Source organism: Caloenas nicobarica, chromosome 14 (assembly GCF_036013445.1).
Source record: "Caloenas nicobarica isolate bCalNic1 chromosome 14, bCalNic1.hap1, whole genome shotgun sequence".
NCBI lineage: Eukaryota > Metazoa > Chordata > Aves > Columbiformes > Columbidae > Caloenas > Caloenas nicobarica.
The window spans coordinates 666,136-680,339 of record NC_088258.1 but is presented as its reverse complement, the minus strand read 5'-3'; the positions used below and the strand labels follow the sequence as shown (position 1 = coordinate 680,339).

Below are 14,204 nucleotides of genomic sequence, written 5' to 3'. Positions count from 1 at the left end.
CAGACCCGGGCTGAACCCCCGCAGACCCGGGCTGAACCCCCGCGGAACAGCTCTCCCAGAGCCCCCGGCACGCCCCAGCACAGCAGCAGGCACAGAGTCATTCCAGAGCAAACCAGAGTCGTTCCAGAGCAAAGCGGTTTAATGTCATTGCACGCAGCGGGGCGCCCGGCAGCGCCCGCGCAGACGGTGCCCGCCCGAGCGCAGCGCAGCCCCGCAGAGCCCGTTACCGGCAGCCCCGGTGCACCTGAGCTGAAGCCGCAGCCTCCACCGGAGCTGCCGGGGATGGGGCCCTCGCCCCCGCCCTGTCAGGCCGCTCCTGGCTGGGGCTGCCGGTACCGGTAGAGGCAGACGGTGCCGTCCCGCTGCCCGGCCAGCAGGCAGGTGCTGTTGGTGGCCCAGCGGGCCAGTGCCCAGCTCCCCGCAGGGCCCGGGGGCAGCAGCGCCGTGCAGTGCCCCAGCAGCAGGTCCCACACCGCGATGGTGCCTGACGTCAGCACGGCGGCAGCAGAAGTGTCCTTCACATCACCCTCCAGGTACCTGAGGGTGCACACACAGGTCACAGTGCTGCAGCTTGTTTGTCAAAACACCGTCACACCGTTTTGTAAAATGAGCTAGTTTTAAATGTAGAAAATTAATAAGAAAGTTTAAGCCAGCTGGAGGAAGTCAGGTTATGTCAGATGCTGTTTCTTCAGTGCACCCAAGAACAAAGGCTGTCAAGACAACCCTTCCGCAGCCTTGGTACATACTTGGAAAATGTTCATTAAACCAAGATCTAAACCCGCTCACACCTGTGCACGTAGGAAGTACGACTATGGGTGTGAGTGCACTGCACAACTGAGCCTTAAAGAGCTTAGTCTTCAAAATGCAAGACTTCGAAGGAAAAGGTCATCTGACTGCAAACAGCTGCTGAACATAAACAAACCCAGCAAAGTGCTCATTAACGGCACAAAGGCTCAGAGCTCACATTTGCTGACATATCCTCAGGGGATTTTGCCTGATGAGCCCAGTTACAGCACTTCCACAATCACTTTGTGGGGGGAGAAAGACAAAAGCGTCCAGCGTGCAGAAAACTGACACAGAGCTCTGGCGCGCGGACCCCCTCGCGTGGTGATGCTGGCAGCTCCCGGGTCAGGACACAGGCTGGCACGGGAAACCGGCAGGAAACAGCCACCACCCTTCCCCCTCCCTGCCCGTGACAGGACAAACGGCAGTGACGGCCACGGCCTCTTGTCATGGGCAAGATGGCAAATGGATCCTTGCCAGCAGCGATTGTCCCCCAGAACCACCAGGAAGGAGTCACAAAGGCAGGACACAGTCCCCACAGTACTTGCCTTCCAGTGAGCCCGGGCGGGAGGGACGAGAACATCACCCCTGTGCTCCTGGCTGTTCTGGGGTTGAACGCGACCACACGGAATGCAGGGTTTCCATAGGACTCGCTCTCTTTGGCATGTGGATGACTTAAAACAACAAACAGAAGGCCCTGGTACACAGAGGAAAAATACATCACTAAAAACAACAGTGAGAGGGGAAAAAAACCAAAGAATTTTACACAAATTAATTGCTACATTCTCTCTATAATTGAAGCCCCACAGACAGTGATGCATTATTTTTACTGAATAAAAGGAAACGGTTTATTTTCCTTATCAAATTAGATAAAAACCAAAGCAGCTGCTGACTGATAAGGGCTGATGCAATACAGCACAATGACAGCTCAGTGACCCAATGGACTCATGCACTTCTCTTTCTACCTGAAAAAGCTAAACTTCCTGTAGGATAAAGTGACATTTAAAGCAAAATTTCTGGGCTTCATTTTAACGCCTAGGAGCTTTTAAATTTAACAAGATTTCCAGGCAAGCCAGCACAGCTGAAAACAGCGGCTCTCTGAGCAGCCACAGGCCAGCAAAAAATCTGCTGAGACAGATACTCTGAGGAAGTCTCCGAAGAGTCTGACTAAAACATCACTATTGGACGAGACGTTCTTGTCCCAAAAAGTTTAATGCTCACTTGAAACAATTAAATCCTGGATAAACTACACAAATCCACCTGGAATCACAGTGCAGGGGGAAGCAAGCATCTCATTTCATTAATAGACTGGAGAAAGCCAAGAGTTCAAGGTAGCTGGCATGGCTTATTCCTCCTAGTTAACCTGTTCTCCTTTGAAATATCTTCAGTGTATCTAAACAGAGCTGCTATTTCAATCCACTCTAGAAACCCTCATCCTTTAAGTCCCCATCACAGTCAGTGCAGTCCATGCATAAACCGCACATCATATTTCACAGACGTACAGAGTCGGAATATGCTTGATGGCAGATGGAAGCTGGGTAGGAATAACCAACGCGCATCTTCTTCAGGAGCTGGCCTGTCTTCAAATTCCTGCAGTTGGTGAAAATACAAATTCTGACTGCATTTCCATTCTTTATCGGTTATTTTCTAGTCATAGTTACATCACTACGCAAGACAGACACAGTTTTGGTTCCACATAAACCAGACTAAGAGAAGAGGCCACAGGAAGAGATGCAATGAATATGCTGCAAAAGCAAGTGGAATTACAGCAGCATGGTTGGTTCACTGGTACCCACTGAACAAAGTCACGGCGCTGGACTGTGGGCCCTTGGACAAGGGTCATTAACAGGCAGATCAGCTGCCAACCAACACTCCTGTGCACCACCCGCCGCCAGCCCTAACAGCCACTGCGTACGCCTGCGGAAATCCTTGAGTTGCAAAGGAAACACTGACCAAATGACAATGCTGTTCACTGTGGTGGTGCCAACTAAGGCGTCGCCCATTCCTTCTACTTCAGCAAAAGCTAAAACAGTTTCTTCGGGGGGCATCAAAGTCCATCCGTCCTTGATCCTGAACAGCAGACAGCAAGTGAGAACAGGCAGTGGGATCACCGTGTGCTCTGTACCCAGCACACCTCCAGAGAGAAGAGGAACCCCACGCTTTTCTACATCCCAGATGTTTCCTTGCTTTTCTTCCACCTGCCACACTGAGACCCCCCCCAAAACAAGCAGACTCACCTTCCCGTCTCCGAAAGCGACGTGATTTCCACTTGCTGCTCGTGCGCGGTCCTGCTGCTGCTGACCAGCCTCCTGTCCTTTAGCCCAAGAACAGCTTTTATATTTCCAGTTTTTACTAGTGATTGCTTCAATGAGTCATTCTCAGAAGATATTTGCAAGAGCCTAAATTAAGAGAAAAGCAGACCTAATGACAGAAGGAAGCATAACTCAAACATGCCATGGCGTATAAAAACAAGCATTTGTTTAAAGTCTACCACCTCTAGTGGCAAATAAGAAAGTCCTTCTAGTTGATTTTTAGAAATCCCTTCCATATTTTCCAACTGTTAAAGCAACTGAGAAAGTGACACATAAGTAAGAGATAATTTCAGCCAGTACACAAGAGGAGAGTTAAACTGCAGCTATTCGAGGTGCAAAGTGCTAGCAAGAAATAAATACAACACCTTATTTCTCCAATCTCCAAATCTCCCAATGCTATACACACGAGATTACAGGTGTCCGGCAGAGGAACGATCTGTATCACAGGAACCTAGGACAGCAAAACAAGAATTCAGTGTCACCTACAAAGTCCCTTTGAGTTCATTCCCATTTTCTAGAGTGTTTCAAGTAAAATGATATGAAGCAGAACTAATTTTCAGACCCAGCAGAAGAAGTACACTTAGATTAACAAACCCTGTTGACATAAGAGACAAAAAATGTCTCCAGGGAGCATGAGGGGAAGGAGCACAAGTCAGGGGCTGCAGCCACCATTCAGTACATGAAGCATCAAATTCCAGCAGATAACACAAGCCCACACATGCTACTGGCCTTCTCCGTCAGCAGTGCTAAACGTTCTCCTCTGCTGCCTGATGGAATGAAAAATTTATGCCACCTAGAGAACCAACCTTGGACCCAAGACTGCAAACTCCTTCTATCTTGGGAACTGACGCACTGGGCCAAGAAAGTTGCCCCAAATTCTCCAAATAAGGATTGTGTTCATACCTCTCCAAGCTGCCAGGTATGGACCTTTCCCCAGTGGTCAGGTGCCAGAGGTCTCCAGAGGGACACGGCGCTCTCGCCCGCGGTCACCACGCACAGCTCCCTGCTGCCCGCTGCTTCCCACCACACGGCACCCACGTCCACGGCGCAGCAGCTGCACGAGTCCTGCCCAAAACAGAGCAGTGCTGGTTGGCTGCTGAGAAACATCTATCTGACCTGGAGGTTCAGGCTGAGAAAAACCATCGACATTCAGTGTGATGAGAATTGCAGCATGCTTTACCACAAGTGAAGACAGACCTGATCAAATGAGACAGCAATCTATTTTGTTCAACTTGCCATTCTGCACTTTCTGTGGCATTTTTGTTAAACTGGGTATTAAAGAGCTGCTACTGACTCAGTAAACAATTATCCAATGTTATCCCACCTTTATCTTTGATACAAGCTGCAAGCTCTCTTCTCTCACGCCATCAAGCAGTACTGGAATCAACTCTTCTGCTACACCTTTTTTCTGCACAAAGAAGTAAAGAATGAGGATAATTCAACTTTGAAATTACATTCAGCATCTGCAAGAATGAGGCAGAAGTGTGAATTCACTCTGCATGCGGTTCCTGGAGAGCTCACGTAGCAGCACCTCTTTTTGTACTTGCATGTCTTTGAAAAACAAGAGATCCCAGAAGACAAGTTATTTCCTGGTTTCACCTGAAAATTGTCTTTTACCACCACCGCATCTCCCAGCCTTCAGACATGAGTCAATCAGTACCCATCCTGCACACAAGTCTGTTAATCTCCTTTACCAAATCCTAGCTGAAGATTTTCCTTAGAGTAGACTAACACGATGTGGGCACCAGAAACTTTTTTTTCGTATACACAGTTCAAACACACATCCTGCAATGACACACATTTCTGGTTTCAACAAGTAAGATTGTAAAGAATTTGCTCTTGAGGTCAAAAGACCTGGGGCAAGAGATGAAAACCAAACATTTATTAAGTCAGCTAAAAGCATGCAGAGCTAGCAGCAAAGAAGTCTTTCCTCTAAAGTCAGGTGAGACTCTGGAAAGCGGATTTGCCCACAAAACCTCTGGTTTAGTACCCTTGGCCAGCTTGTTACCTGTTCAGGGGAAGCTCTGCAGGGTCTCTGCCGTTTGCTCTCTGGCTGCTGATGCTTCTCCATGGGCACAGCCTCATCAGATTTATTATCAGGACCTCTTTCAGCTTCTAAAGGAAACGTTGTACCTCGTTCCTCCTCTTTTCTAGCAGATCCTGCACCATGGCTGTGAGAGCGCAGGGGAACGGCAGAGCCTTTGCCTTCCCCATCACCCAGGCACTGGGAGGAACGCGGGCTTGCCTGTGAGGGGGGCGTGGAAGGTGAGAGGGGGAAGATCTCACTGCGCCCTGACGGTACCATGGCTGGGGTTGCACCCACCACCGGGAAAACAGATGAGATCTGAGACTCAGCCTGGGTGGCAGCAGCAGCTAGGACAGTCCCCATGGGAGTAAACAGCAATTCATGGGTGGAAAGTTCCTTCTTGGAAGCTGGGCTTTCGAAATGAGGTAACCGAGGCAATCCATTTTCAAAAGGCAAACTTGAATCACTTCCGAGACTTTTTTCTTCTGGATTCATTTGTGTGTCTTGTGTGTGTTCTGAAGCTGCACCATCTCCAGACACACCAGGGACAAAATTCTCCAAGTCATTTACAGGGGAAGATTCTAATTTCTCAAGTTTTAGTAGTCCAAATTCCTCATCCGGTAAGTGAAAGTCGCTGATCCCCAGCTTGGGGAGCAGCCACTGCAGACTGCGGAAGGAGAAGAGAGAGCCGCAAGTACCGGGGGCCACGGCAGGGAGGCCAAGAGCAGCAGGACCCTCTGAGCCCACTGAACAGCTCCATCCTCCTTTGTTTTCATCTAGACAAACACAACAAGAGAGAACATTACATCATAAAATAACCAGCAACCAGCTTTTTCAGAATCTCTCATCCCAATTAATGTTTATATTGATGTTGATACTGATTAAGTACCTTTTGGGACTCGACTGGCTCCCTGTCTTGCAGAGGAACGCAGGGAGCGCCGAGGAGGGACGTTAATCTCTAGCAGCTGCTCAGCCCTGCAGGCTCCTCGCACATCCCGATTCTTGACGTGCTCCACTGGACATTTATCAGCCCGACACAAATCCAAGTTGGTTGCTGGCTCTCCTGTACGGCTGGCAAAAGTTTCATTCCCTGGGTTCTGAGAATCGCTGTTCTGAAGTAGATTTTGAACCTTTTCTAATGGAGGATTCCAGCACTTGCCAAGCACTTGGCTTCCTGCAGCAGGGTCAGCGCCTGCTGGCTGCACAGCACCCGTCACTTCTGTCTCTCCACGAGCCGCAGCAGCAAACAACCCTCTCTCAGCTGAAGATGATTTTTCACAGTTTTCCTTTTTGCTCTGGCACTCACTGGACAGCAGACTGCTTTCCCTCAGTGCTGTGAGATCCAAACTCTCCTGCAGTTCCTGCGACACTTGATGCACAGGGCGTTTGCAGGTCGACTTTCTTCTTCCCTTTTGTTTCCTCTGCAATCGTCTCTGACCTCGATTTGTGCCAATGACACTGTTTTGAGAAATCGATCCCAGTGAAGTGCTGCTGCCACTGGACATGGGAGGAGATTTCTGAGGACTGCTCGAATTTGCTGGATCATTTTCTGCACTGAGAAAAGGGAATGGCATGATCTCTGACTCCAGATCATTTTCAGCTCTTTCTTGGGAGGGCTGATCTGAATTTGCATCTTTTTGCTTGCACTTACTTCGCTGACTTTTCTTGCTTTTGCCCAGCTGGCTGAGAATTACAGCATCGAGGTCCACTTTTCTCTGGCAGTTAGCCATGCGTCGAGTTGTCCTGACATAGTACTCAACGGGAAAGAGAAGCCCTTCAACCACCGTGCAAGAGTTCAGCGTGCTTTCAGGAGCTGCCACCTCCTCTGAATGAGAAAGTTTTGACTGAATTTCAAGCTGTTGATTTTCTGACAGTTCTTCAATATTGCCCAGAACTGTAGGAAAGGGATGTAAGCTCTTAGTGTCACTTTGATTTCCTTCATGGCTTTTGCTCTTGGTAGTTTCACTGTTATTTCTGTCAGCAGGCAATACTTCATTTTCTGACATGAAATCCAAGAGCCTACATAATTCTTCCTGATCTCCACACATACTCTCACTGTGCGTTTGTTCTATTACACTGGAGGAGTCTTTTCCTCCATTGCCACTGGTATCCAGTAAAACGGAGTCGCTGTTCTCCGAACATGGCCGTGCAGGCTCCTGGTTATCAGATGAGGCCGTGGCCCCGGGGCACTCAGGCTGCCAGACATCGCTGCTGTCCCCCGGCGCACACGGGGACAGCTCGGGCGCTCCTGGAGGGACAAAGTCCTCACGAGTGTCTTGCGCAGCTCCTACTGCTGCATCAGGAGGAGCAAAACCGTTTTCTGCTCTCTGCACAAGCACTGGTCTGGATGCTCTTTGAGCACCTTCCTCAGTGTTTGACAGACCGCTTCGCCTGAAGACTGGCGACCGAAGCTCCTCAGTACTGGCAATTTGGTTTTTCACCATCTCACCGGTGTTGATTAGAATCACATCACGCACTGATTCCTTTTTATCTGATGCCGGAACCTTCGTCCGCCTCCTCAGCTTCATCAAGCTTCTGGAGGCCCGGGTTTTTTTCTCCTCGGGGGCAGGCCCGGCGGTCCCACAGCACAGGTGTTCCTGGCTGCCCTGTGCACTTCCTGCCTGGGAACCATCCTGCGGGCTGAGCTCTTTAGTGAAGAATCCAGGAACCTGTTTAAATGTGACAGGTGCTTTCTTCTCTGTGTCAGGATCAGAGCAGGTTTTGGTCTGTACCTGAGAGGTTCCATGTTTGTCAGCACTAGGAGATACGTTATCTCTAGAACCTGTAGGAAAAAATGTCACACGTGTAAAGTACTCCCAGCAAAGTCCTGTCCAAGAAAAACAACACACAGTATAATCAGATGCCTTTGGAAGGAGAGGGATCAGAGCGCACTGCAGAGCTGGCGAGGAGGAACCAGAGATGTTATTGCAGAGCACGGAGCAGCAGGACGGGCGGGGGGGTGTGGGGACAGGGGATGGGGACAGCGGGGACAGGCAGCGCTGGGCTCTGTCCCGGCTCGGCCGGACGGCCCGCGGGGGCTCCGAAGGGCGATGACGGCCGCGCCGGGACCCCCGGGCGAGGTCGAGGGGGAGCACACGGCAGCTGGCGGGGCCTCCGGGCCGCCGGCCGCCTCCTACCTGCGGGGCTCCGCTCCCGCCGGCCGCCTCCCGCCGCCGCGCCCCGGCCGTGGCTCCGGGCCCGCTCCGCTCGCCGCGCCCGCTGCGAACACAACACCGGGCAGGGCTGGGACCGGGGCACCGGCACCGCCCGCCCGGCCCCGGCCCGGCCCGCTCACCCGCAGCCGGCTCACGGTCTCGCTGTACTCCCGCCGCAGCAGCGCCAGCTTCTCCCGCAGCTGCAAGACACAACGCACCGGGCTGGCACCGCCGCGCCCGCCGCCCGGGGCCCCGCTCGCTCCCGCCCGCCGCCGCACCTTCTCCTTCTCCACACCGCTGAGGGCCCCGCCGGCCGCCGCCTCCCCCGCCGCGGCCGCCGGTCCCTCCATGGCCGCCGCCCGCGGGAAGCGCGTGTCCATGGCAACCGGGCCGCGGCGGAAGCACTGCCTGGCGGGAGGAAGTGACGCGACGGAAGCCGGGCGTGGCCGTGCGGAAGTGGCGCCGCCATGGAGCTGAGCGAGATGCTGTACAATAAGTCCGAGTACATCGAGACGGTGCGGGGGGCACCGGGGGCCGGCTGAGGGGCATCCGGGCTGGCTGAGGGGCATCCGGGCCGGCTGAGGGGCCGCGGCGGGCTCGCCGAGGCGCTGGGGTGCGGCGGCGGGGCCTGGCAGGCGACCGCAGTGACCCGGCCCTTCTCTCTCCCCGCAGGCGTCCGGCAACAAGGTGAGCCGGCAGTCCGTGCTGTGCGGCAGCCAGAACATCGTCCTCAACGGCAAGGTAGGCGGCGGGAGCGGCTGGAGCAGCCCGAGCGCTGCAGGGGTCTGTATGACAACTGGTAACACGGGGAGAAAACGGAGCTCGTTTATTTCTCTTTGTTTTCTTCTCCAGACAATAGTTATGAACGACTGCATCATCCGCGGTGACCTGGCAAACGTGCGGGTGGGACGGCACTGCGTGGTGAAAAGCCGCAGCGTCATTAGGCCGCCCTTCAAGAAGTTCAGTAAAGGGTGAGAGGTCCCTTCCTTTAGGGGGATTGACGTTAAAATCCGTATACCTGAAGAGTGTATTGGCTTGGCTGGGGTCTGTATGCAGAGAGCTGTGCTCCTTGAACAGCAATTTGCTGAATGATGTCCCTCTAAACCTGCCTCTCCCTCAAACTTTTGGCTTTTCCTTGAGGGTTGGAGTTCTTGTCAGACGCAACACAGAGAGGCTGGGGTATATTAGAACAGCCAAGTGAAGAACATGTTTCGCTTGTTCTTTGTTTATTCACAACGTCTTCCTGTTGCTCACTTGGGCCACCCTGTAGCAGGAGACGAGAAAAGCCCCGTGGCTGTTTAATTTTCCGTAGGAAGTCCAGAGCCTGTGTAATCTTCCTCAGGTGCTGTTCAGTTTTCCTTAGTGTCAGCTCTGTCCCTGGTCCCAGCCCTGGCTGCGGTAGACTCCGCGATGTGATTTGGGGTGTGAGTGCCGCAGATCAGTCTGTGCATTGTACACTGGAACGAATCCCTCTCCCATCACAGGGTGGCTTTTTTCCCTCTCCACATTGGGGATCACGTCTTCATAGAGGAGGACTGTGTTGTCAACGCAGCCCAGATCGGCTCCTACGTCCACATAGGCAAGAACTGCGTCATTGTGAGTGCCGGTTCTCACTCTTTTCTTTAAACTTTTGGGAACTCTGGAGGCTTTGTAACAATACCGGAAAGGTATCCGCACTGATTGGCTGGAGCAAGCACGCTCATCCCTGCTGTTCCTTTCTCCACCTTTTCCCTCTGCACAGAAAGTGCAGCTTTTAGTTTTGCTGGTCTGTGGATAGCGGGTCCCAACAATCTCGTGGCTGGTGCGACTGTCCGGGAAGCACAGCCTTTCCACCTGGTGCCAGTGGAATTGTGTTTCTGCACAAATAACAGAGAATAGTCAAGGTTGCTGTCTGCCGAGTTAGAGAAGGCCTTGCTGGGTTACTCTGTGACTCAGTTTTTAGGTTCCAGTTTGCACTTTGACATGTGTCCAAAAAAGAAAGAAAGTGAATTCTGTTGGGAAGAGCAGTCAGTCAGGGTAAAGATTTATTCCCGTGATTCCTTTCACAGAATGTGATTTGAGCAGTTAAACTTGTTGAAATTTAGGTAACTTAGCAGCAGTAAGCAAAAGCATACAGTATTTTCAGTATAAACTTTATGTAATCTCTTTTTTAGGGTCGTAGATGCGTTTTGAAAGACTGCTGCAAAATCTTAGACAACACCGTGCTACCTCCTGAAACAGTTGTCCCACCTTTCACAGTCTTCTCGGGCTGCCCAGGTACGCTCCCGCTTACTTCCCTTGCACAGAATTGTGGATAACATGGATATTCTTATTTTAAAATGAAATTGCTATAGCAAAGTTGCCTCCTGGTGTTTAGTGTTTTACAGGAGCGATTCTGCTGTGTTGCTCTGCATGAGAAGAGCCCTTTGCTGTTCTGTTAGTATTTACTGACAATTTAATCCAAGTCACTGCTTTGAATGTTGAATATAAGCTTATTTCTGCTTTTCCCTGCCAGAACGTTGATGGTTATACTCTTTTCTTCCAGGACTCTTCTCTGGGGAACTCCCGGAATGCACCCAGGAGCTCATGGTCGATGTTACAAAGAGCTATTACCAGAAGTTCCTGCCACTCACTCAGGTCTAGTAGCCCGTTTCCCACGTTTCGGAGCGGTGAAGGCAGCAGGACTTGCTGGGCAGGGAGAGGGACATTCAGCGGCGCAGGGCTCGGCTCTGCGCTGCTCTGGGCACTCTGCCCGTGTTCCCAGCACTAACACTTGACCAAGCCGTCCCTCATCAAAGCTGCTGTGTCATGTCGTTTAAACTTTGTGTGCTCATTTGAATGTAATTCACTCCATGTTGTCTTGAGTTGTGCCATTAAATGTTCTGGCGCTAGGAGAGCTGATAGAACTCCCTTTAAGGCACATCCCCTCGTTGCAGCTGGGGAATGAGGCAGAGTTGACAGCGCTTGCTCTGCAGCCTCAGCTTGTCTTTCATGTCCGTTCTGTCCCTAACCCAAAGCAGGTGGGTTTCCGTTCACTAGAAGCGTTCTCCATCCCAGAACGAAGTGCTGTGTGGCTGGTGTGTGTTATGGGCAGTTACTCAGCAGGGTTCATTAGACCCGCTGCTTCCCTCTGGACAAACACTTGCTGCTCTGCAGCCTGTGTTGAGGCGATGGTCTCTTGCTTTCCTGTGTGCGGCCCTAGATTCTCTCCAGTCAGGACAGGGTATGGTTGATGGGCCTGGGCCTGGCTCTGGGGCTCCTGGCTGACACGCCGCTCTGTGCCTGGCCCGGCAGGACACTGCTGACCTGCAGCTCTGACACAGACGTCAGTCCCGCACTCTTGCCCGTCACGCAGGGTGAGGATGCTCATGGCTGTTGCGTGTGCTCCCTCCTGAATATTGCAGACCTTAAAGAGCCAAAGGGCTTCGGGAACAGGATTGCATGTCGCTCACAGAATTCACTGCAGCAGAAAGGGAGTAATTAAAAGCAGAAACCAGAGATGGGTCAGCGAATGCTGCATTTGTCCCCACTTATTACCCAGTATGTATATTTGCAGAAAGCTCTTCGTTGCTTGTCTGCATTGTAAAACTTAAGAAGGAGGTTCAGACTTCTTGGAAAGAGTGAACATTTCATTTTGGGTGTGTAATAGAGCAGGAATAATTCTTGCTGGGAGCAGCTCTGAACCTTGGAGATGGCTGACACTCGCGTGTACCTGACTGTGTACAGACAGGTGGATCTGCCTGCTCCAGCTGTGTGATATTAAAACTGAGTGTTGTCCTTCTCTAGCTCTTAAAACTGGGGCTCCTGTGTATTGTAGAGTAGCAGCTGGGGACCAGGAAACGTATTTAGTGACGTAGTAGGTGAACGGCTGTGAGATCAGCAACGCTGGAGCCTTCAGCTGCTCTGTTATACCGACACCTTACATAGCAAACAGCTGTACGAGTACTAAAGCGTGTAGTAGCTGCTGATAATCAAATGTAAAACCCCCAACTGGTTTGTTTGTATTTTTACTGTACATAAATTAAAGCCTCTTCAGTTGTTCAAGTGACTCAAGGTTGTGACTCTTCAAATCAAACTTGAGAGTAGAGCGAGGTTCCTGCTGTGCCTGAGCTGCAGCCCCTTGTTCTGTGTCAGCGCATTAAAAAAGTGAAGTACAGTGTGAAACAGCTGCTTCTTTCTGCCTCTGAGCTGACGACTTTCCCCACAAGTGATTCCAGGAGTGCTGTTTTGTAGTGGCTCTGACACAGAACGTCTTTGCTTCTGTTCTTTGGGCTGAAGTGAGAACCTCATCTGGTACAGGCTAGAAGTGCTGGCTGAGCGGCAGCTGCGTTCCTGGAGCGGGAGCCGGGGAGGCGCAGATGGAGCTGTGTTCCTGCTGCCGTCTCCGTGGGATCAAGGCTGTCCGTGTGAAAGGCCCAGGCTCGCCACTTTTTCTACCTACGTGAAAAAGTGTTGAATGTTCCTTATGTTTGTACCACAGGCCGCTTCGTCATTGATTCCACCTTCCCAAAACACTTAGTCCTGCTGACCAGCTCTTGCACGAGCCAGTTGCGGTGAGGGGCTATAAGAGCCCTCCCCTGTCACAATCCCCAAGTTTGGGGATCCCTGCAAGATTTCCTGCAGGTCCGATGTTTCGGTGTTTGTGCTGCCGCTCGGGAGCGCGACATTGCCCTGTGAGCTGGCTGTGTTTGGTGAGGAGCGGCTGTGTGTGCTGTGTCGACATGGTGTCACTGCAAAGTTTGAACACCAGGTAGTTTCACCCGGGTCGCTGGATTGGTGGCCGCAGTTGGGCAGTGTGGAGCTGTGCACCCCAGAGGGCTGGGAGCGGCGGCTGCCAGGCTGAGCAGGAGGAGTTTGTGAGTGGGAACGGGGCAGCAGCTGGAAAACCCGAGTGATGCCGCCCCACGATCACTGGAGCAGCGCAGGTGTGGTGCATGGAGGGACATGTGGCTGCACAGTTACGTGTTTCTTGGTCTGTTTTTCCCTTTAGCAGACTGAGTCTATCCTTCTGCCTTAATTAAAACTCTTATTGTCTCTGTTAAGGTGGCCTCTGCCAGGGTCTAAAACCAAGTCACCACTGAAGATCTCAAATGTTCAGCACTGTTAACACTCCTTAGATTTGGCCACTTTATCCTCCTGCCTGCGGAAGCGTCCCTGTGACCTGGGCTCACCTCTGCGCCTCTGCCAGCCCTGGAAGGACAGCGTGTTGGGCTGCAGCGTGCTGTGACACCCGGGGGGTGACACGTCCTGGTGGCACTGCGGACGTAGCACAGTGCAATGACCATGAGGTCCCAGGCAGGGCTGTGCTGTGCAGCGAGGGCAGCTGGGGGTGCACGGGGAGCAGGGAAACCCCTCTGCCTGGAGTCTGGTACAAACACAGATCGCTTCAAACACCCAGTCGCTGTGTTGCTTCGTTCATCCCGGCTGCGTCACTCCCGGCGGCTCTGAGTGGGGCTGTGTGTCTGTGGGGAGAGGGAAAAAGCCCTGAGTGGGGTCGGGGACAGCTGCGCTCAGCTGGGACAGCGTCACCGGGGGAGCGGGTGGGATCGCACAGGGTAACATCAATGGGAGTCCCGGGTGAACGGAACGGGGTCCGCACAGGAGCAGCGGCCGGAGGTGTCACAAACCGCCGCGGGACACGAACCGTCTGCGGCAGCTTCGTTCCCGGAGAAAGCCCGTCACAAACGCCCCGTGCCGTGCGCTGGGAGCCCCGGGACCCCCCGTGGACGGCAGAACGGGCAACCGGAGCGGCGGGAGCCGGGCGGGGGCCGCGGGGCTGCTCCTGCCGCGGGAGCTGCGCGTGGGGAGGCGGCCCCCCGCGCCCCGGACACCCCCGCGCCCCGGGCACCCCGGGCTGTCCCGGGCACCCCCGCGGTCCCGCAGCCAACGGCCGCCGGGGCACGCACCGCCCGGTTCCCGCCCACGTCTCGCGGGGAGGGGGCGTGTCCC

The 14,204-nt window shown here is 52.9% G+C and overlaps 2 protein-coding genes across 2 annotated transcripts; one reads left to right on the top strand and one right to left on the bottom strand.

The window, feature by feature from the left end:
- Positions 1-117: 117 nt before the first annotated feature.
- PALB2 (partner and localizer of BRCA2) lies at positions 118-8,784 on the bottom strand. The gene is given in 14 exon segments (XM_065644649.1): positions 118-537; positions 1,332-1,480; positions 2,286-2,373; positions 2,737-2,853; positions 3,021-3,182; positions 3,461-3,546; positions 3,999-4,160; positions 4,420-4,503; positions 5,104-5,897; positions 6,011-7,903; positions 8,259-8,340; positions 8,417-8,476; positions 8,555-8,664; positions 8,667-8,784. Coding segments are annotated over 14 exon segments (4,137 nt in total). The 3' UTR covers positions 118-305.
- DCTN5 (dynactin subunit 5) lies at positions 8,726-13,638 on the top strand. Its single transcript, XM_065644651.1, has 7 exons — positions 8,726-8,791; positions 8,949-9,017; positions 9,129-9,247; positions 9,761-9,872; positions 10,430-10,532; positions 10,801-10,892; positions 13,299-13,638. Exons 1-7 carry the CDS (start codon positions 8,744-8,746, stop codon positions 13,317-13,319), a joined length of 564 nt encoding a protein of 187 aa, XP_065500723.1. The 5' UTR covers positions 8,726-8,743; the 3' UTR covers positions 13,320-13,638.
- The last annotated feature ends 566 nt before the right edge of the window (positions 13,639-14,204 follow it).